Source organism: Channa argus, chromosome 2 (assembly GCF_033026475.1).
Source record: "Channa argus isolate prfri chromosome 2, Channa argus male v1.0, whole genome shotgun sequence".
Taxonomy (NCBI): Eukaryota; Metazoa; Chordata; class Actinopteri; order Anabantiformes; family Channidae; genus Channa; species Channa argus.
In genome coordinates this window covers 31,408,248-31,430,055 of record NC_090198.1, presented here as the reverse complement: position 1 = coordinate 31,430,055, position 21,808 = coordinate 31,408,248, and the positions used below count along the sequence as shown (strand labels likewise).

General features: G+C 38.9%; 2 protein-coding genes and 1 non-coding gene across 13 annotated transcripts; 1 reads left to right on the top strand and 2 right to left on the bottom strand.

Moving 5' to 3' along the window:
* Window positions 1-1,574: 1,574 nt before the first annotated feature.
* Window positions 1,575-1,646, bottom strand: trnaq-cug (transfer RNA glutamine (anticodon CUG)). Its single transcript has one exon. It is a non-coding gene; the product is annotated as a tRNA-Gln (tRNA).
* An 867-nt stretch (window positions 1,647-2,513) lies between these two features.
* Window positions 2,514-13,879, bottom strand: LOC137108052 (uncharacterized). 11 transcript variants are annotated; one of them, XM_067492389.1, is made up of 5 exons: window positions 13,764-13,877; window positions 11,413-11,506; window positions 10,777-10,965; window positions 9,665-9,761; window positions 2,514-8,605 (listed from the first exon to the last, which is right to left on the bottom strand). In XM_067492389.1, the coding sequence occupies exons 4-5, from the start codon at window positions 9,753-9,755 to the stop codon at window positions 3,996-3,998; spliced, it is 4,701 nt and encodes a 1,566-aa protein (XP_067348490.1). In that variant the 5' UTR covers window positions 9,756-9,761; window positions 10,777-10,965; window positions 11,413-11,506; window positions 13,764-13,877; the 3' UTR covers window positions 2,514-3,995. The 11 variants fall into 11 exon arrangements, with proteins under 11 accessions (XP_067348490.1, XP_067348462.1, XP_067348455.1 ...); XM_067492361.1 differs by lacking the exon at window positions 10,777-10,965 and adding an exon at window positions 12,603-12,680 and having other exon boundaries at window positions 13,764-13,839; XM_067492354.1 differs by lacking the exon at window positions 10,777-10,965 and adding an exon at window positions 12,615-12,680 and having other exon boundaries at window positions 13,764-13,839.
* A 43-nt stretch (window positions 13,880-13,922) lies between these two features.
* On the top strand, window positions 13,923-21,103 carry LOC137108105 (cytolytic toxin-alpha-like). Its single transcript, XM_067492427.1, has 3 exons — window positions 13,923-14,046; window positions 17,290-17,379; window positions 18,598-21,103. The coding sequence occupies exons 2-3, from the start codon at window positions 17,295-17,297 to the stop codon at window positions 19,995-19,997; spliced, it is 1,485 nt and encodes a 494-aa protein (XP_067348528.1). The 5' UTR covers window positions 13,923-14,046; window positions 17,290-17,294; the 3' UTR covers window positions 19,998-21,103.
* The last annotated feature ends 705 nt before the right edge of the window (window positions 21,104-21,808 follow it).

The window sequence follows — 21,808 nt, the reverse complement described above, 5'->3', positions numbered from 1 at the left end:
GAAATAAAGTTGAATTGAATTAAATGGTCAGATCAGGACTCAACGTTTAATTTTATTTATTTATTTATTTCTAGTTTATTGAATTAGGACAATGCATATTAATCAACATATCAGCAGTAAGCATCAATGTAAATATGCCAGAATTAGCACAATAGCTAAATTTCATCCGTCATCCTGAGGCAGGTATGTAACATTCAAACAGTCAGACATCACACTATCATTTACAGTCTAAACATTACACATGTAGACGTATTACACTGAACCACAAAGACTAGCTAAAAATAATGGTAAACACTTGAAAGTCAATATGTCAAAAGGCCACAATAAACAGGCATCAATCAGATGAGAAAGTAATTTACATGTGGGCCCTTGACTGATTTGTTTTCAACCAGTATTTAAAAACTTTTAAAGTGACAGCTGGGATAAGGGGTTAAAGATGATGGATCAATATCTCTGTTTACTGTGTCACTGCCTTGTGAAGTTCTGTTCACTCCAGACTCCACCCGTCCACTTTTCAATTTTTCACTCTTACTGATAGTGAATACAGACGTTCAAGTCTCTACATGCGTGCGTACGTGCATGCTCCATTGGGTGGGGGTGGGGGTGGGGTTGGGGTTTACCAGCAGAGGTGGTGTTTGTGTGTCAGGAGGAACACGCTGTGACGCCTCCCCCGGCTTCTGTCCAGGGAGTTTTGGGAGAGCTGAGCATTGTTCAGCTCTGGAAGCAGCAGGAAGCTGGTGGAGAAGCTCCATGTCGCTCCATCACTGACTGTGCCTCCCCCTCTGATCTGTGTCTGTTCCCAGAAATGCTCCTCAGAACAATGTGTTCTGACTGAGATCAGCCCTAGGCTCAGGTCTCCACTTCAGATGTTAACAAGTGATGTTTTTCTGCATTCACTATATTTGAATTGCAGCTCAAAAGACACGGAAGCAGAAAGGTCTGAACAGTTTTACAGTAGCTTTTACATATAAAGGTGGAGTTTGTGCAGCTTTTATTATACTGGGAGTGTGTGTGTGTGTGTGTCTGTGTGTGTGTGTGTGTCTGCCCCACTTATGACAGAGAATGCTGTTTATGATGCAGTACATTTCACCAACACACACATACAGATGGACACACACAGCAGTAAAACAATTTAACATCAGTAAAATTACAATAAAAATGTGAATAAAATCTGTTTGAGAGTTATTTGTACCGACTCGTGCACCATTTTCATTTTTTAATTTTTTTCTTTAAATTGATGTATATGTATTTGTCTTATTTTTTACTGTGGCATGAAGTATTTGATTTATATTTAATAGGAAGAAGAAGAAAAAGTGAACATTATCACTTCATAAAGATGATTTACTGCAGCACTGTTGGACAGTGTGTTCCTAAAAAACTGACCACTGTGTATATACAGCTTGTGGAATGAAGTATTTTTACGGTGTGGTAGTAGTACTCCTATTGAATAATGCTCATGAGAAGCAGTGATCCGACGTTATGTTTCAGCAGATACTGTTTCCGTTGTATCTCGCCCTCATCTTTAGCATCTTTCTGCTGATCCGTTTCCAGCGGTTCAAATTTAAGGAAAAGTCAGGTTCCACCGAGATTTGAACTCGGATCGCTGGATTCAGAGTCCAGAGTGCTAACCATTACACCATGGAACCAGGCGAGAACTACAATGCGCGGTCGGCCTATCAGTTTCTTGTATTTACAAGATAAGTCCTAATTTTTTTCTTTAGTGAATGCAATAGGCCGCCGTAGGGTTTATTTACACTGAGCTGTTTATAAATGCACTTCCGCCATTGCTTTAATAACTAATTTAAACACAAACCTGTTCTGTGTTTATCTGCTGGTTCTGGTCCGGAGCGTCAGTGGCAGAGTAACCGTCCAAACACCAAACGTCATCCACTTCACTAGCAGCACACGAGCTTTATAATTTAGAAAATATCAGAGGAGACGGAAGAAAACGGCTCCATGATTCGTGGCAGCCGCTCTGGTTAACGGTATAGCAGTTACATCGTCACAAAGAGATCGAGTACAGAAAATTGTTAAAATCCCCTGACTAGTGATGAAAACACTTTAGGTTTGGCTTAAGTCTCCTCTCAGTTTACTCTATTTAATTTGACATTTTTTTGCATTAGAGGTCACTTTTTTCTAGTGAGCTACCGTGAGTCATTATTTCTACCACCAGGTGTCGATGTGACACGGTCAGCTTTATCCCACTGTTGTACATTATATACATTTCAGTTTCAATCCTTGTAGTATTTTAGCAGAAATTTCCAGATATTCGTATTTATCTGGCTTTGGTTCTTTTGAGCAAAGAGCATCTGCAACACTGCAGCTTCTTAAATTAAATTAAAGTTCTTTATATCTTAAAAAGGATTATAAATAAATTGATGTGTTCAAAATAGATCACAAATGAGTCACCTTCTCCATTATTCTTATTCTGTTACATCAGCTGAGCAAAACCTGAACATTATCATGTTCATGACCAGACTCACCCAGAGCTTAAAGGGACCTTCAGACAACCAGAGGTTTGAAGCCTTTATTAAACTTTATTTTAAAAAAATCAGTATTATTTCAAGGAGACACAGTAAATGTTTACACAAAGTTGTTTTTCTTGTTGTTTACAAGAAGTTGCTTTTCTCTCAACCATCGAAGTGATTAAATGATTCTAATGGTTTTATCGCTACCTGTGTTTTCTGTTGGGTAGTTTAAGACATCTGTTTTTATTTCGTGTCACACGAATATACTAAAAAGTTAAGAACCATATGTCACTCTGAAATGTGAGTAGAACTTCCAAGTAGCATTAAAAGAAAATACTACATACTTCCTAACCATAATAGTTTAGAACTGCAATGTAAACATTTAAAAAATATTTAGTTTAATTCTGCTCCAGATGCTGTTGACGCCTCGTGTTGTCCTATTAAATTTCATTTCCTACTATTATTTTTTATTCTATTATGTTAATGGAGCCAAGAGGTACTGCAAGGAAGAATGAGAGAAACTGCCCATAAAGAGGTGTGCCAAGCTTGTAGCATCATACTGAAAAGTCTTGACGCTGTAATTGGTGCTAAAGGAGCTTCAACAAGTATTAAGAAAAGGTGGTGAATACATGCGATTTGTTTATTTTTAATAAATTTCAACAATTTTGTTTTCACATTCTCATCATGGGGTATTGTTTGTAGAACTTTGAGGAAAATAATGAATTTGATCTGCAAGGTGTGTACTACAAGTGGCCATTTACCTTTTTTTTTTTTTTTTTTTTTTTTTTTTTTACCTGGACTTTTAGGAAATTTGAAGAAACAACTAACAATGTGAGTACATTATGTACAAATTTTGACATGAGCAGCAGCATGCACCATCAAGTACAAAAAAATTGTTTAACATGATGTATACTTGTATTATGTAACAGTAACTTTCTGCATATAACCAGAGAAAGTCACAGGCTGTTAAAACAGAATCGTGTAGAACCACTTAGGTCAGAAGAAGAAAACTTGTTCAGGACATTTGGGTGATATTTTAAGTCATACAGTTCACTCTTTGTTTCCTCAGTTTTAATTAATAATCTTAGGGTTGCACCTGGTATTTAAGTGAAGCTAAACCTGTGTCAGAGGCAGCTGGGATTTAGTGTGAGCAGCCCACCACTGTATTTCATCGTCTGTGCTTTTGGTCCACTTTGGTCGATCCTGCTTGTTATGTACTGAAGTACTCATTACCATTAACCTTTGAAGAGACTATCATGGTTACTGCTGGGCCCAAGGCCTCACTAGCTGTTTACACTCACCGTTTCTAAACCAACTGTCCAGAGATGCTCTTGTGTCGTTTTGATTCACCTTCTTAATGTTACAGTAGAAAAATTGGGGAATTAGATCGGGTTCTTCGTTTGTCTTTGTTTTTTTATAGATTGTTAAGAACTGAGCTGTTGCCTATTCTGGATATTTCCTTTTTCATTTTAAGGAGCATCCACTGACCATTTGTTTTATTTTTAGTTTGTTTTAGTTGACTTAACTCTACATTGGGGCTTGAGCCAAACACAGCTGACATGGTTCCTCTCCTCTGCAGATTTTATCTATGAGTTCTGCTTTTTGCCTTTTGACCATCAGGGAATGAAGTCGTCCTCTCCAGCCGGGCTTGGCTTCAGATTTCTCTGACTCAATGAGCGTGTCAATGTATTCAGTGATGGAGAGCTGGTTTGGCTTTAGACCAATCTCTTCAAGTCTCTGTAAACAGCTAGCAGACCTTTCCATCATCTTCATCATGTCATCCTCCACAGATTCATACTCAGTCAAAACTTTGTCAACCACTGCCTGTGTGGACATCTGAGCCTCTGCAGCATTAATATACTTTTTCTTAAGTTCCTGAACTGTATGCTTCTCTCGGAATTCCTCATACTCCCACTTGTGCGGCTGACTGACATGCTCCATCCACTTACATTTGCCTGGACACTCAGTGCAGTGTCCATCCTTTCCTATGGCACTGCAGTAGTTTTTGTCTTCATTTCCTGAAATGAAACAGGGATAGTGGCAGGTATATTGACACTGTAGGCAGTTTGTTGTGTGATGTTCTGTTAAGGAAATGTCACAAATATCACGCTTTTTGACAGTGAATTCAAACTCAGACCCCTGAATTGTAGTGATCTCTGCCTCACAGTTTTCAAGTATTTCAATCATATGTTTTATCTCATCCTGTTTGATTAAACTAAGTTTAATCAGCTTCTGCAGGTTTTCTACTGAATCCTCAAGGTCTTCTCTTTCTCTGAGCACCTCCTTTGTCAGTATCAAGCTTTGAGTGTTTAAATTATTCAAATCCACAAAGAACCTCTTCATGCTTTTTGTACCCATGCTCCAAAATATTTCATTAAGGCTTTCCCATTCTTCTGAGTCATCAGCTGTCAATCCTTCGAACAAAGCTGAATTGTTGAATTTAAAGTGAATCTGGGCTTTGTTTTGTGTTTGAGGACCCAGGACCCCTAAAGCTCTCACTACATCCACAAGTGGAAGGTGTTTACCATCTGCAAATGTCACCAGAACCCTGATGTTCTTCGCCACATCTTTACCAAAGATTGAGAGCATGGAATCAAACACACGTTTCTGTGAGGGGGAGTTGAGGTTTAGAGCAGCTGGAACTACAACACAAACAGCATCAATTTCACTGACTCCATTGTCAGAGGTGAGAAGTCTGAGGATTTGCCTTCTTATCTCTTTGTCTTGTTCTATTCCTCCTGTGCACCCAAATCCTGGTGTGTCAACAACAGTCAGAGAGTAGGGGACTGTAAAACCTTCCTGGTGGTGGATTTTGTAAACAGTGACTTCAGAAGTCTGGTTTTGAGATTCCCACTGAGCCTCCTTAACTAATTTAAATCTGACGTCATCACTCCACTCGACACCAACTATGTAGTTGATCATGGTATTGATGAGGGTGGACTTTCCTGAACCTGCTGGTCCAACAAGGATTATTGTACGACTTTGCTTCTCAGATTCTTTCCCCAGACTGTAGCTTCGGCATCCAGCTGGGTTTGCATCTTCTGTTAAAGGCAGCTGGTAAACTGAGGGCAGGTCAGACTTTAGACACAGGCTTGTAGATTTAAGGAGTTCTGTAAGGCTCTTTGTTGTGTAGACAATAACAGGGATGCTTTCCCTGCTGCTACCAGCTTCACCACACTCACATCTGACCCTGACAGTATAATTTGTCTCAGGCTGAAGGCCTGTGATTGTTCCTGTTTCAGATGTTGACACAATCTGCTTCCACTGAAGATGTCCTTCTCTCAACTCACTGTCTGTTTCCATGTACTCCACGATGTAGCTCAACTTGTGGACACCTTTGAAAACTTGGGCTGGTTTCTCCCAGGTAACTGCTATCTCTCTTGCAGTTGGTTTAACATGCAGTTTTTGGGGAGGGCTGGTAGGTAATGTTTTAACAGAACCACGGAATTCTCTGAGTGGTCCAACACCCGCAGAGGTCACTGCTCTGCACCTGATCATATACTCTGTGTTAGGGGTCAGACTGCTCACTGTGAACTCTCCAGCTGTTGATGCTCTCTTTGGTTGCCATTTATTCTCTCCTCGAACACAGTACTCAATACAGTAACAGATGATGTTTGCCGCTCCAAACTGTGGTGGACAAATGTTCAGTTTCACGCTGTTGTGGGTCACATCACTTCCTGTTACTGTTTCAGGATTTGATGGTGGCTCAAAGTCCTCAGTGACAAGAACACCATCTTTATACAAGTGGATACTCACACCTTTAGTCACAGCAGTCTTGTTGGTTAAACTTCCTGTGAGGTACTTCATGTTGTTGCCATCTTTGTTTGCTTCAGTAAAATCGCTAAAGAGCTTTAATTTGTGCTGCACAACATCCAATATTTCCTCTGAAAAGAACCATTGCCCGTCCTCTACGTTGTAGATCGGAGGTTGAAGATCTGGTTCAGTTGTTTTATTTAGGTAGTTCGACAAAGTTGAAAGGTATGAATCGCTTCCCACTGAGGTGAACAAAAAACACACAACTTTCTCTCTACTGTAAATTTCTTTATAGAGGTCGTTTACAGACGGGACAATCTCAGTGTTTTTCATTTTGTGGATGAATGAAATTAATGTGTCAATTTCTTTCTCTTGACAATCCATCCACTTGTTCAGACTGTCAGTAGTAGCAGAGGAATGTGTCTTTGTCAAGGATTGTTGGAATTCTACCTTCAGATGAAAGCAGAGATCTTTAAAGGTTTGAAGGTTTTTGCCGATCTCTGAGAACTGCTGAGCAATAGTAGTTTTCATTGCATTATTACACCTCCATTCCAGCTTAGCAAAGTCCTCCTGAACACGCTGAGAAGACTTAGAAGACTCACATGTTGTTGTGCTGACATCAACTGTGGTGATTTTCTTCCCACACTGACAACAAGGCTTGACATCCTGTACTGTTATTGTCTCTTTAACATATTCCACTTTTTTGGGGGGAGTGATTAGCATCTCTGCACTTGTTTTTAAAGGTAACGTTTTAACAGAACCGCTGAGTTCTCTGAGTGGTCCAACACCTGCCGGGGTCTCTGCTCTGCACCTGATCATATACTCTGTGTTAGGAGTCAGACTGCTCAGTATGAACTCTCCAGCTGCTGATGCTCTCTTTCGTTGCCATTTTTTTTCTCCTCGAACACAGAACTCAACACGGTAACAGGTGATGTTCTTTGCTCCATACTGTGGTGGACAAATGTTCAGTGTCACACTGTTGTGACTTACATCACCTCCTGTTACCGTTTCAGGCTTTGATGGTGGTTGAAAGTCCTTAGTGACAAGAACACTCTCTTTATAAAGGTGGATGCTCCCACCTTTAGTTTCACTTGCTAAACCCACTATCAGGAACTTAATGTTGTTGTTCTCCTTGTTGGCATCAGCGAAATCAGTGAAGAGCTTTGTTTTATGTCTCATAGTATCCACTGCTGAAAAGAGCTGCTCTCTTGGCTCTGTACTGTGAGCATGTTGATGTTGGAGATCTTCTGCTTTCTGCATTTTCTCTAAATAGTTTGAGAAAACTGAGGTCCACACAAAACAAACAGTATGGTCTGCACTGAGAAGTTCAACATCAAGTTCTTTTTGAGATGGGACGATCTTGGTGTTTTCCATCATGTTGGTGAAATATTTTACAAAGTAGATTTCTTTCTCTTCCCAGTCCATCCACTCCATCAGCTTGTTAAAATGGGTAAAGATTTCCTTAAGTGCCTTCTCTTCTTTTTGAAGGAAGTAGCTGATGAAGGCTTTTTGCAATTTCTCCTTGAAAGTAATGCAGAGATCCCGAAAAGCCTTAAGGTTTTTGCTGATCTCTTGGAACTGCTGGGCAGTGGTGGTGTTTATTGCATCATTGCACCTAATCTGCAGGTCAGTGATATTCTCCAGGACACACTGTACTTTGTGGACTAAAGCTGTACTTATTTGCCATTGCAGTTTAGTAGCAGAAGGATCAAAGTATGTCAGTGGCAACAGCCAGACCTTCAGTGGTATAGCATTTTCTTTATCTGGACCCAGCAGTTTTGGCAGACTGTGGTAGACTTGTACTGCATCCTGATAAGTCACAGGATTTGTTTCAAGAGAAAAGTCTCCAATGAATTTGCAGGAGAATTTCTTATAATTTGCCAAGTCCTTATTGTTCATCTTTACAGAACCATTACACTTTACCTTAACCAAAGGAATCATTTTGATCATGAATTTTAACTTGCCCACAATTTCTTCATAATTTTCTCTTTCTGCCACATCACTATCAAAGACAAAAAAGGCCCGGGCCCCATAAAGGATGCCTGTGACTACATGTGTTGCAAGATTTTGCTTAAAAATCTCCCGATGCTTCACATTGTCTGCTCCAAGATGATCCATTGACAGTTCCCTGAACTTTGTAGTAACTTCATATTTCAGTGTAACTCTGGCCTGATTTTTGGATTTTATATTATCACACAGGTATTTGGCTGATCCTTTAGTCTTGATCAGTCCAACTAACACATACAGCGCTGCAGACACCTCAGCACTTAGTGCGGATGATTTGTGATCTGTTGACTCAGATGCAACTATCTCAAAGTCACTGTAGTATTGTGGTCTTTCTCCAATGTGATTTGACAGATCATCATAGTCCCACAGTGATAAGCCTGCAAGAGAACAAAAAACCTTCAGCAAAATTCAAAAGAATCAAGTCAAACCTAAACATATATGTAATTTCTTTATGTATACATAGTGGAGATAATATTTATACATTCCCCTATATTGAAATGGCAGAAAAAGGGAAAAGGGTGTTTTAATCAACATAATATTTAAACCAAATTCAGCTAGGACAAATTATCAAGGGGGGTGCAAACTGTTGTATCATGTACCCTAACCTTATTTACACTCCTTAACCCTATCATATTATTAAGGCACATTCACCTCTATAAAATCAGAAGTAACTAAACTGGTCAAGTTTGTATACCCTCCCACTGAAATAACACATCCAACAGACTCTGGGATCCCTCTCCAAGAACACAGAAAATACAGCAACAAAGTAAGTTTATTTCAAAGACAAACATCTCTCTCAATCTCTCTCTCTCCCCCAAGGACCAAGCAGAACAGGCAGTGTGAAAATTGGGCGTAGGAGAGTTTGAGTTGCACAGAGGCCCATACAGAGATGCTTTCTGCAGTCACAAGATGTTGACATTAAAAAAAACACTCTCTCTCTCCCCAAGGACCCCACAAAAAAAAAGTTTTTTAAAAAGTCACCATTCATATGCACGTCATTGTTTGGTCTGTCGTGTCATACTAATTGGCATTTTATTCACTGCAATGTGCATAATTAACTGTGGATATCATTTCATGATTTATTTGATTTTATGAGATATTATATGTGATGCTTTATTAATTTAATCTGACCAAAAAATTCTATTTCAAATTTGTTTTTAGTCATGTTGGGATCCACAGATGGGAATCCATGTAAGTGATTGATTTCTCTTTATTGTTCGAATTTTCTTCTGAAATTTGTTTTGCGTCACAAGGTAGACATTACAACACAAAAGGCATTAATTGCGGTGACAGTGGTAATTGTAGAGGAGGATAACCTGGTTGTTTTTTAACTGCAACAGACTTACCAATAATGTTAATTTATCTACCTGTGCTTTTTCTGCTACCACAAGTCAAAATGTGCATGGTGGTTAATTTAAGTACGGGGGAATTCTTACCAGTGGCAATTGACTCGTTCCGACAGTCATAGAGCGTCCCCAGGCTAAAAGGTCGGCCAAGTGCTGCTTTCTCAATCGTCTGTTCGTTCATGTCTGTCTGAATTGGAGAAAACACCCGTCAACATATGTTATGATGTCCCACTTATTTGTCCTTGTCACCTTGTTTACGGTAAAAACATTTACAGCATTGTAATTTTACAACCTCAATTTAAAAAAAAGACAATTTATAAAACAAATAGAATCAGAATGCAATGATTTGCATCTCATCAACCCATATTTTTCTAACAATAGAACCTAAACAACATATCAGATGTTTTAACAGACATTTTACCATTTAATGGAAAACCTTAGCTCATTTTGAATTTGATGGCAGGAACAAATCTCAAAAAAGTTAGAGCAAAAGGCACGAAATGCTGGAAGAGTAATTGCTGCAAATAAAATACAAACGGAGGAGCATTTGACAACTAATTAGGTTAATTGGCTGGTTCATAGCCAGTGTTCCCTCTAATATTTCATGCGTCTGAGCAAACAAACTCCCTGAGCGGTCCCTTAGACCACTGTGAGAAACAGACATGTGCTCTGTGCTCACGCCAGCATCGCATCCATCCAAGTTACATGGTTTATTAAAATTATTAAATTACAGCATTTACAGTTCTGTTAGAATACTTTTAATTAAGTGCTTTAGCCCACTTACAATGAAAATTACAAAAATCTTGTTCATGACCTGTGTAGTATGTTAATGCTATTGGAAGTATAAATATTTAATTTCAACTATGGCAAAACATGAACTGCCAACCAAACCAAGCCAACTATAAACTCCAATTTTGAAAACACAATTCACATTGTTAATATAAAGCTCTGACTTGTATTATGAGTATGGGCCAGTGGGTGAGATTGTCCTACTGTGGTCTGGGAACGCGGTCATTGCCTGTCCATGACGTTGATTAGCTGAGTAAATACCTATGTAAATGTAAATGGTAAATGTTCTGCACTTATATAGCGCTTTTCTACCTATTGGCACTCAAAGCGCTTTACACTGCTTCTTATTTACCCATTCACACATACACTCATACACCGATGGGGGAGCTGCTATGCAGTTGGCCAACACTCACCGGGAGCAACTAAGTTGGGCTTCAGTGTCTTGCTCAAGGACACTTCGACATGTGACCGGAGGAGCCAGGGATTGAACCAACAACTGTGAGATTGGTGGACAACCGCTCTACCTTCCTGTGCCACAGTCGCCCGTGAGTCACTATGTGAGTCACATCAGTGGCTGGAGCGGCCAGTCATTCACTAATTCACTGCAAAATAGCACAGAGTAAATCGTTATGCGTTTATTTTATTTTCAAATCAGGTTGGATTTTTTAATTTCTTTTTATTTTTTTGGTGCGCCGAGCAGATTTTCTGTTCACGGAGACAGTGTCAGCAGTGCAGTGCGCAATTGCGCACGCGCGCAGTTTAGAGGGAACACTGCTCATAGCCTCTCTACCGGTGTGTCAGGGTTCAGTTCTTGATGACTTTTCTAAATCATTGCATTCTGTTTTTGTTTTTTATTTTACACATCGTCCCAAACTCACAAAGCACCACAGTGGAAGAGAGAGAATTTTCCACTTCAGACACTAAAACATATTAAAGCAACAGTGAGAGTCACAATCAGATATTTCTGCTCTGCCCAGTCCTTCACTTAGTGCCTCTAACTAAAATGTTGTGTTTGAGTGTTCACAGCAAAAACCTGTTGTGAAACTTACCCGATTTTGTTGCCTGGTGCCAAAAAGGATGCGGTTTAAACAGGAACTGGCCAACAATTCTGTTGATGGGGGGGGGGGGGGTCGGGAGAATGACCTGTATGGGCATTAGGTTGGAGGAATTGTTGAATCAAAATCTTTGTATTATTACAAATACAATTTCTATTGTACTCCGCTTTTTCTGCATTATTTCTTAAGGGAATCACTTGCTTTGATAAACCCTGTCTGGTCTGTGTGTATAAGAGATGGGATCCATTCCTTAATTCTATGCTATTGCTTTACTTATGATTTTATTGTCTGTACAGGTATTTGTCTGTTTAGAATTTCAAAACTATGTTCAGTAAAATGCTCATGTCTGAGGCATCAAACGCAATGATGCAATGATCTTTTGTTTTATGATTTTTCCTTGTTTCGTGGCTCTGTGGGTTTTTAATTTATGATATCATTAAGTTCCATTTCAAGTTTTCTAAATTCACATTGTGGATTTGGATGGGTTGAAGCTCGTTTTGTTTTTCGTCTGCAATACTACAAAACACAAGCAAATTTAAAAATATATAAATAAATTATTTGCTGCAAAAGCCACAACACAACTAAGCAGAGAAAGCACAGACGACTACAGTAATGCCTCCAAGAACAACTAAAAAGCATCTGTCATTCCCATTGCTTTTGAAGTTTTTCAGATTACGTCAGCAAGATAATATTAGAAAACACTATAAATTACAGCACCATCCTTCTTTAACCACAAGACTTTTTGGACTAAACATATCCACACACTGGACTCTGGCCCGACAGCCTCACCTCAACCAGCTCCATGTGACTCAGTCACTATCGCATCTCATTCAACCAAAAGATGCATCACACATAACCAAAAAAAAAAAAAATCGAGGCTTTATGTTCCCTTTGATGTTCTGGTTCAGTGAGACATCCAACAATTAAATAAGGTGCTGCTCCAGCCAGTCATGAAATTAAAACAAAATGATAAAAGAGCTAGTAGCAGGGAGGCCCAACAAATCAGAACTTAATCACAAGGTTTAAAACAATTTGATTCTATCCGACTGATCATTTCAGACATTTGCAGCCTTTAGCAGACACTGAAATGCAGGTGTTTGACCCCCAAGGCCTCAGACACTGCTCTGAGTTTAAGCCTTTGATTTCCTCCCAGGTTTAACTTCTTTTTCTCTGTTTGAAAACACCTTGACTCTTACAGGAATCTTTGTCCCAACCACGGTGTGATGAAGGAAGTCCAGAAGAGAGGGAGAAGCTATCAGCACCTGCAGACACAGAGTAGGAAACTACAGCCCCAGGAGGAAGACGGGCCCTGTAACTGAAAGTTGGATGTGATGGTGGTTCTGTCTGCCTTACATAGCCCTTATCTCTCTGACATAAGGACAATATTACCTCCACACACACACGCACACACACACACACACACACACACACACACACACACACACGCTTAAAAATAGTTCAAATTGATTCTTTGTTCCACCTGCAGAATTTTATAGTTTGTTTTATAGTTTGTGACTTCTGGAGTTTCAAATAAAGGGTCAAGTTCTGGGCTTTGATCCCAGCCAGCATCTCCTCTGACTCTGCTACTTTATTTCATAAAGCAAATTTAAAAACACAATTGGTTGGGCCCCAAAGAAGACAGATGCCAGTTGTAATTTTCATAAAAGTACGTTTTTAAACACAATTTATTTGAAAATAATATTAACAGGATGTCACAGTGCTGCTCTTCTGCAGATAGTGAAAGCAGTTGGATGGTAAACATGAGAAAGAAAAACATGCTCAGTAACCTTAATACACACTATATTACAGAGTGAAATGTAACTTTTACTACTACAAACACTACTTTTAGTTTTAACGTTCTGTAGGATAAAACTCTCTTAATGTGAATTCCAAAAGGGAAATTCTCTTTAAATTTACATTTAGTTAATTTATTCTTGAAATTAACTGAAAGCTGAGGATTTTCATTGTGCACATTTACTGCACAAAGTTTAGGTCACTCTAAGTGTTTGACAGCAGGATGACGTCAGTAAAATCAGCTGCAACTTTAATGTGTTAATAGTAAGAGTCTTAAAACATCATATCCACTGAGACGTTCTGGAATTTAACTTTTGCTACTGTCGTATTGTCCCTTTTAAACAAGCAGTGAGATTTCAGTAGTTTCCTCTCAGATATTTCACTACTCAGAACCAACAGATGGACTCTTTTCTACATTCTTCAAAACGTTTGTTTGATTTTCTTTTGATGCCGTTTGTGGACAATAGACCTAATATTTTGAGTCTTAAAATTCCGCAACACAGGAAATCATGAGAACAGAAATAAAAACAGTTATAATGTATGCTACTTACAGTGAAAAGGTGCTCGTGCTCAGGAGAGGTTATTGTCCAGCTTTCACTTTGTCCATCCTGTCAGACAGTTACTTTGATCAGGAAAGCGGACAGAAGGTGGTTGAGGAGAAAAGGGGTTGTTCTGAAAAGTCATGTGATTTCTTGTAAATCAGTCCTGGTATCTTTAGCAGCTTGGTTTTGCTTTCAAAATGTGTGGTGGAGATCCCCTCTCTGGGAATATATAAACGTCGAACAGAAACTGAAGCCTGCACAGAAGCTGAGCACACACACACGCCTTCTCACAGTAAGTATGGTAAACCTGTCTGTATATTCTTGAATTTACTTTATTACGTTTTGATATTTTTTCATGCGAGGCAGTACACATTTAGATTTACTATTTGTCCATTTAATCCAGTTATTTCTGTTTGTCAATTTGGACGTTTTTTTGCACAGTCACTCACTGTCAGTAAGACAGCGGTAATGCCAGCATGCTGCAGTCCAGCTTCTGAAAGCATAATATCTGCAGTCATACCAGGGGACAACAGTAACCTCAGTCTCAGTAACCTGTGGTAGTTTTACCTCTAACTCTGTTGTCAGTAGCATTTATGTATGTTATTGTTGTTAGAAATTTGTTAAAAAGTAAATGAAAACTTAAGAAATTGGGCTTTTAATCTGGAATGTACTGAGCCGGACATGTTCATTCCTCCCGTAGGAAGCTGAAAACCGCTGTGTCTCATCTGCTCTGAGACGGTGGCAGTGGTTAAAAGTGGAAATGTGAAATGCCACTGCAGAATTAAGCACAAAATTACATTCGAAAAAAATGACCCACTAAATTCCGCAATTCGGCTACAGAAAATAAGCAATCACGGAAAATAAATATTGTCATAATATGACAATGTTATACATAATAATAATAATAATAATAATAATAATAATAATAATAATAATAATAATAATAATAATTCTTCATTTTATTTATAAAGCACTTTACATTTGCTAACAAATCTCAAAGTGCTACACAAGCGGATTAAGACCAGGAATAAAACATAAAACATGTAAAGCCTAAAAACATATAAAACATAGAATAGTACAGGATTAAAGTAAAAAAGTAATGATCATTTTAAAATGATCACTTTAAAATGCTTTTCTAAACAAAAAAGTCTTTAACTGTTTTTTGAAACAGTCCACAGTCTGTGGTGCCCTCAGGTTCTCAGGTAGAGCGTTCTAGAGCCGTGGAGCAGCTGCTGAGAAAGCTCGGTCCCCCATTGTATGGAGTTTGGGTCTGGGGGGGTAGAGGCGATAGGTGTTGGTGGAACGGAGGTGTCTAGTTGTAGAGTGCAGTGTGAGGAGTTCCTTTAGATACTGTGGGGCATTTCCATGGATGCACTGGTGGGTGAGTAGACAGACTTTATAATCAATGCGAAGGTGGATGGGAAGCCAGTGAAGTGTTCGGAGGACAGGAGTGATGTGTTGGTGTTTCCGCACTCTCATAAGGATCCTGGCGGCATTGTTTTGAACATATTGGAGCTTTTGAAGGCTCCTGCCGGGGATTCCAATGAGAAGTGCATTGCAGTAGTCCAGCCTGGAGGAGACAAAAGCGTGGACCAGCCTTTCAGCGTCACAGAGGGACAGAAAGGGGCGGAGTTTGGCTATGTTTCTCAGATGAAAAAATGCAATTTTGCAGAGGTGTTGGACATGTGTTTTGAATGACAGGTGGGGGTCGAACTTGACCCCCAGGTTGCTAAGTGAGTTGGAGAGGGTAATGGTGTGACCAGAAAAGGAGATACAATTAATGGGTAAGGAATGAAGCTGATGAGTGGTGCCAACTAGAAGGGCTTCGGTTTTGATGCTGTTTAGCTGAAGGAAGTTCTCTGTCATCCATGCCTTAATGTCCTCCAGGCAACAGGTGAGAGTTGACGGAAGTGTCGGTGGGGTTGGGCTCAGTCTCACGTAGAGTTGAGTATCATCAACATAGCAGTGGAAGGAGACTCCATGCTTGCCAATGACGTGGCCCAGTGGGAGCATATAGATGTTGAAAAGGGTCGGCCCAAGAACCGACCCCTGTGGCACCTCACAGGTGACCAAGTGTAACTGAGATTTGGCATCACCTAGGGCCAAACACTCAGCTCTATTTGTGAGATAGGAACTGAACCACCCTAAAGCAGTACCAGAAAAACCAACAGTATGCTGCAGACGATGGAGGAGAATTTTGTGGTCAACTGTATCAATAATTGACATATTGAAATAACTAAGTTTTAATGCAACTTAAACATAATGATGCTGCAGACTTGTACATGATGATATTTTGTCTGTCTGGACCTCCTCATATCATTTTTGACTACCCCATGTGTAGGGAATGACAGGGGTCCTCAGTAATCCAGGTTGCTTTCCTCATCACCAGTACCCTGTAAAGTTCAGACAGGAGTCTGTGGTGATCCGGTTATTTACATTTAGTCATTTAGCAGACGCTTTTATCCAAAGCGACTTACAAGTGAGGTACAAGGCAGCAAAAATCTAAGTCAAGGAGAAAACATCAAAGTCCTATTAGAAAAGTGTTCACAATTCACAAACCGCGATGCAAGTGCGAGAAAAAGCAGAAGGGAAGTTTTTCTTTTTAAAATCGATTTACGTGCATAGGAAGATGCAGAAGAATTCTGTTTTCAGCAGTTTTTTGAATATTCTGCTGAGCGTGCAGAGTTTGGTAGTTCGTTCCACCATCGTGGGATAAATGTGCTAAAAATTGTTCTTCCTGGCCTGATTAAATATGTATGAAAATTTTGTTTTGTGTATCATGGTGAGAAAATTATATCAGGTTGTAATGTTGAAGGCGAGGATGATTCAATGATGGATTTGTAAACCAAAGATAAAATTGTTCTTGCTGATATAAAAGATCCTTACCCTCCCTTAACATGTGGGGGCGCTGTTGGGCATTTTTTGTACATTGATTCAGTGTGTTGTGTGAAGGACAAGCACGTGTCAATCTCCATCCCTAGATATATAAAGGAATGCACCTGCTCCACCAACCTTTTTTTTTTTTATTCCTCACTACAAGATATTACTTGTGTAGACAGAGAAGAGCATAAGAGGTAGTACACAGTCCTGTGTTTAAAACCAATGTGCTGGATTTTAAGCCATTAGAAAGCACGTGTGGCTTGTCCTGTAAAAAATTCTTTATCCATAATATCAATATGGGGTGTAAAGACGGGAGAGGCAGTGTAGTAGGATGTCCATCGGTAGAGCTTTAACAGCAGAAGAAAAGCCCATAAATAAAATTCTGGTGTGTGGGTGTGCAGAATCCAGGTTTTTTATAACAGTATCTAAAAGTGAAACAAACATCAGTCAACAAGTACGGCCCATGTTGATCAACAGAAGAAAAGAAAATGTTCTCTTTTTTTCCCTCACTCACTAAGCAGGACATTAGTTTACCAAATAGAAACCAAGAAGTCCAGTTGACATGACTCAACTTTCGGATAACCAAACCTGGATGACTAAGAACCTTCACTGAGATATTAACTTAAAGTTGAATTTCTTTTTTTTTTTTTTTTAGTTACAATGGAGACCATAACTGTTGCTTCACTGGGACGCCCTTTTTACCCCGGCATGCTGTATGACTGCCGCCATGACTCACTTGTTCCCGGTAAGGATTTATATGTAAAACATTAAATTGATTATTGAATGTACTTTATAAATTCATTGTCCTTTAAAATAAAGGGAGTCCTTAGATTATTGATCGTGAAACTGGATCTGTAAATGTTAAGAGAAAATAATTTCCAAGCCCTCAACACACCCAGTTTCATGGTTTACAAAGCAATATGTAAGCAGTGAAGGTGCAACTAGACAGAGAAGCTGAGGCCATCTCTCAAACATGTTCTACTTTATCTGATACTGTGGGATGAGGGTGTGTTTAAAACTGTTAACACTTAATGCTCTGAGTGGTACCAGGTTTGTTAAATTAGGCTGGTACTTTAAATGGCTGTCTCGAGCAGTTTGCTGAAAGCAACAAAAACAATGGGAGCAGGAAAACCTTCAGTCAGAATGAAACTGGGGGACCTACATAAAGCTTGTGAGGAATGTGATAATATTTCTACAGTATTTAAAGATGTACAGATAGAACAGAATTTGAGACCAAAATCTGGAGATGGATGAAGCATGGACATACTTGGACTCTTCCAACAGCTGAAAGACCAAAAAGAAAAACAATAACTGAAATAGATGCTAGGAAACTTGCTCAAAATCTACTAAGGATCCAAAATAAACAGGTAGAACAGGGCAGGCAAGCACAACATCCAGTGGCATCAAAATTACAACAAGGCAGTCTGCCATGGGACTGTAGGGGGAGTCAGGTTTAAATAGGCAAGGGAACATGTGAAAACAATTAGTCCTGATGATGAGGAGTAGTGAAGTTGCAGGAAGTGGGACAGCAGATCGACAAAATAAAAGCTGGAAAACAGGAAGCAGGGCTCAGGAAAACAATTGAGAGAGGAAACACGAGTGAGATGGCTTAGGATAAGACAGACATGGAGAGGCAGAGAGGGGGAGTGCAGGTCTAAGAATTGACAGAGGGTAAGATGTGTGAGCTGGTAGATTGATGCAGGGAAGGCTGAAAGGTCAAAGTGAGTAAAGTCCATGAGTAGTGCACTTTTACTTTTTTTGTCACTTCATTGTAAGGTATGCAAATGTTTTAAATAGCTGTATGCACAAAAAGTCATGATCCAAATATTTTAACTACAGTCAAAATTCCCACTACACAAGTTGCTTCCTTATTTTCTTTAGTGTTCTTCTATAACTGCTGGTTAAAAATAGCAATTTTTTTTTTTTTTTATACTACAGAATTCAATTTTCTCTTCTCTTGCAGGATTGACGTTGTGGGATCGTGATCAGCTGTTAAAACATTTAGAAGAAAGGCCTCATTGCTACAGTGACTTTGATATAGTCACATCTGACTCAACAGAGGACAAATCTCATGCACTAAATGTTGATGCATCCTTAAAAGCCAGTTTCCTCAGTGGAATGGTGGAGGTTGAAGGGTCAGGCAAATATATGAAGAATAGCAAAACCTCCAAAAATCAGGCCAGAGTTACACTGAAATATGAAGCTACCACAAAGTTTCAGGAACTGTCGATGGATCATCTTGGAGCAGACAATTTGAAGCATCTGGATATATTACAAAAAGGAGTAGCAACACATGTAGTCACCGCTGTCCTCTATGGGGCACAAGCTTTCTTTGTCTTTGACCGTGAGGTGTCTAATGATGAGGATATTAAAACCATTAGTGGCCAGTTAGAGATAGCAGTCAAGAACCTCCCCAGCATTTCCATTCAAGGTAAAGGATCCATCAGTTTGGAAGAAAAAGACATCACTGCTGTCGAGAAATTTTCCTGCAAGTACCATGGAGACTTCCTCCTTGAGACAAATCCTGTGACTTATCAGGATGCAGTACAAGTCTACCTTAGCTTGCCAAAACTGCTGGAGGCAAAGAAAGGAAATGTTGTACCACTGAAGGTCTGGCTGTTGCCACTGACATACTTTGATGTTTCTGCTACTAAACTAGTACATCAGATAAGTACATACTTGGTATGTGAAGCACAGAAAGTTCTAGAGAACATTACTGACCTCGAAGTGAGATGCAATGATGCAATGAAAACCACCATTGCTCAGCAGTTTCCTGAAATCAGCAAAAACCTCAAAATATTTAAAGACCTTTGTTTTTATTTGAAGGTGAAATTCCAACGAACCTTGGCAAACAAACTTCCATCAATTCGTGAGGGAAACGAAGATGAAGATGAGCTTGTCGAAGTCTTAGTAGGTTATCAATCTTTCTTCAACAAGACAAACCTGAACAAGTGGATGGACTGTCAAGAGAGAGAAATTGACACTTTAAAGTCAATCACCATCATGATGGAAAACATCAAGATCGTCCTATCTGAAAGTGACCTGAACAAGGAAATTCTGAGTGCAGAGAACGTAAGGTGTTTTGTGTTTACGTCAGAAGGAAGTGAGTCATATCTCTCAACTTTGTTAAAACACCTACATGACCGAGCAGATCTTGAAAATCCAAAACCTTACAATGTAACAGACACAAAATGGTTCTTTTCACCAGACGTATTTAATGAAGTCAAGCAAAAAGCAAGGAAGTTCACTGATGACAATAAGGATGATGTGAAACGTCTGGTAGTTGCTTTAATGGATGAGAATGGTGAGAAAGGTGCAAAAATTCAACATTATGCAGATGGTGTCCTCACTGAAGTGAACTGATCTAAACACAGAGTACCAATCAGCCACAACTAGCTGTGGTTTTCATGTTGTGGTGGACAAGGTCAAAAGGTATTGCTGTTAATGACTGACTGATGTCAGAAAACACAGATCATTGTTGCTTGTTGCGCATGAACCCGCTTGTAGAACATGTTGTGGCTGATTGGTGCTTATACAGAGCAGGTGCAGTGACAGTAAGAGAATTTAGAACATCTGCTTCCATGTAACTAAACCAAATGTCTGAAAACAGGACCATAAAACAATAATTTGTTTTTGTTTACCTGAAATTTAACAACACAAAAATAACACACATGTACACACATGACTGAAGGTGTACGGCATCTGTCTCATTTAATCAAAGACATGTATGTATGTATGTATATTTTAAAAATCAGTATAAATACACAAATCAGTATCGCTTATTACGTGGATGTTTGAACCTTGACATTAACATTTTAAAATCCAGTTAAATAGCTATTTAACTGGAAATAGGTCAAACTGCGAAATTGAAATAAAACTATTCACTGGCTACTTTCATTAATTCAACTTTATTTATATAGCACCAATTCAAAACAAAGTCATCTCAGGGCACTTACAGAATAAAGTCAAGATTATAAAGATGTATAAAAGAAAATTAGTAAATAAAAGTTAACAAAAAAAACACAGATAACAAAACACATGATTGTTGTTCATTACTTATAATAAAATCTGTAAACTAGTTCAGGCTAATAACTAATAAGCAAGACAAGAACTCATTTATTTTAAATGGTGTGGCCAGATCATAAAGACCACCTCTTAAAGAACACATTCCAGCCTGTCTCCAAAAAGAAATCTCACATTCCCAGGAAATAAAATATAAATGAACAATAAAATAACGATTGAGCTATTTTTGAACAGCAAACACCAGTTTTTTATTTTTCAAGGCAAGTTCAACAATTCAGAATATTAGTACAATTTTCTCAGTAATTAGTATTATAGCCTATGTTTCTGTGTAGTTACAGCCCAAGTACTAAATGTGGACTGTAAATTAAAGTGGTTTTCTTATAGTTTCAGTTTAATTGTGATGTGGTTTTACATTTTTGTTTATTAAACATAAAACATAAAACAAGTCTCTCCTTTGTCCTTATTTTTTATTAATCTGTCTCTAATTTTTGACACAGATTGAGCTGAAATCCTTTGCATTTCCACAAGCTTTTCACTTTGTGTGCAGTTGTTCGTTAGTTTGTTGCACGTTGCTGTGAGAAAATCATTTTGGGAACTACAATTACACATTAAACCCTATAGCGTTGGACAATTTATTTGTGTTTAAGGGAGCTGCTATCGACCACTTACTATCCATCTCTAACATCTTTAGCATCATCAGCACTTCACTAGTTTATGAGTGCAGTATGGACATGCACTCACACACTCAGTATCTTCCTCAGGGACAGTTTGACTTGAGACAGGAGGAGCCAGGAACTGAACCAACATCCCTGGGATAAGTGGACGACTGCCCTAGAAACAGTAACCCACCACAGTTTGCAACAATGTCGCAGATTTTACTTTCATGCTTTCTAATATAGACAAAATGCCAATAGATAATTAGAGAACTGAGATTATGTTCTGTAAATGTATGTGCATGTTATACAAATACAAAAAACAAATTATGATGATTTTATTTTCTATACCAAAAAGGAGAGAAAAGAAACTGATTCCTGGCCTGGCTCTGTTAATTGATAATTGCTCTTTACAGGTGTGTCCATTAAAGGTGAAAGTGTCTCAGTCACCAGACTTCCACCTCCCCTGTTACCCCTCATTAGCCCACGGTCTGTACA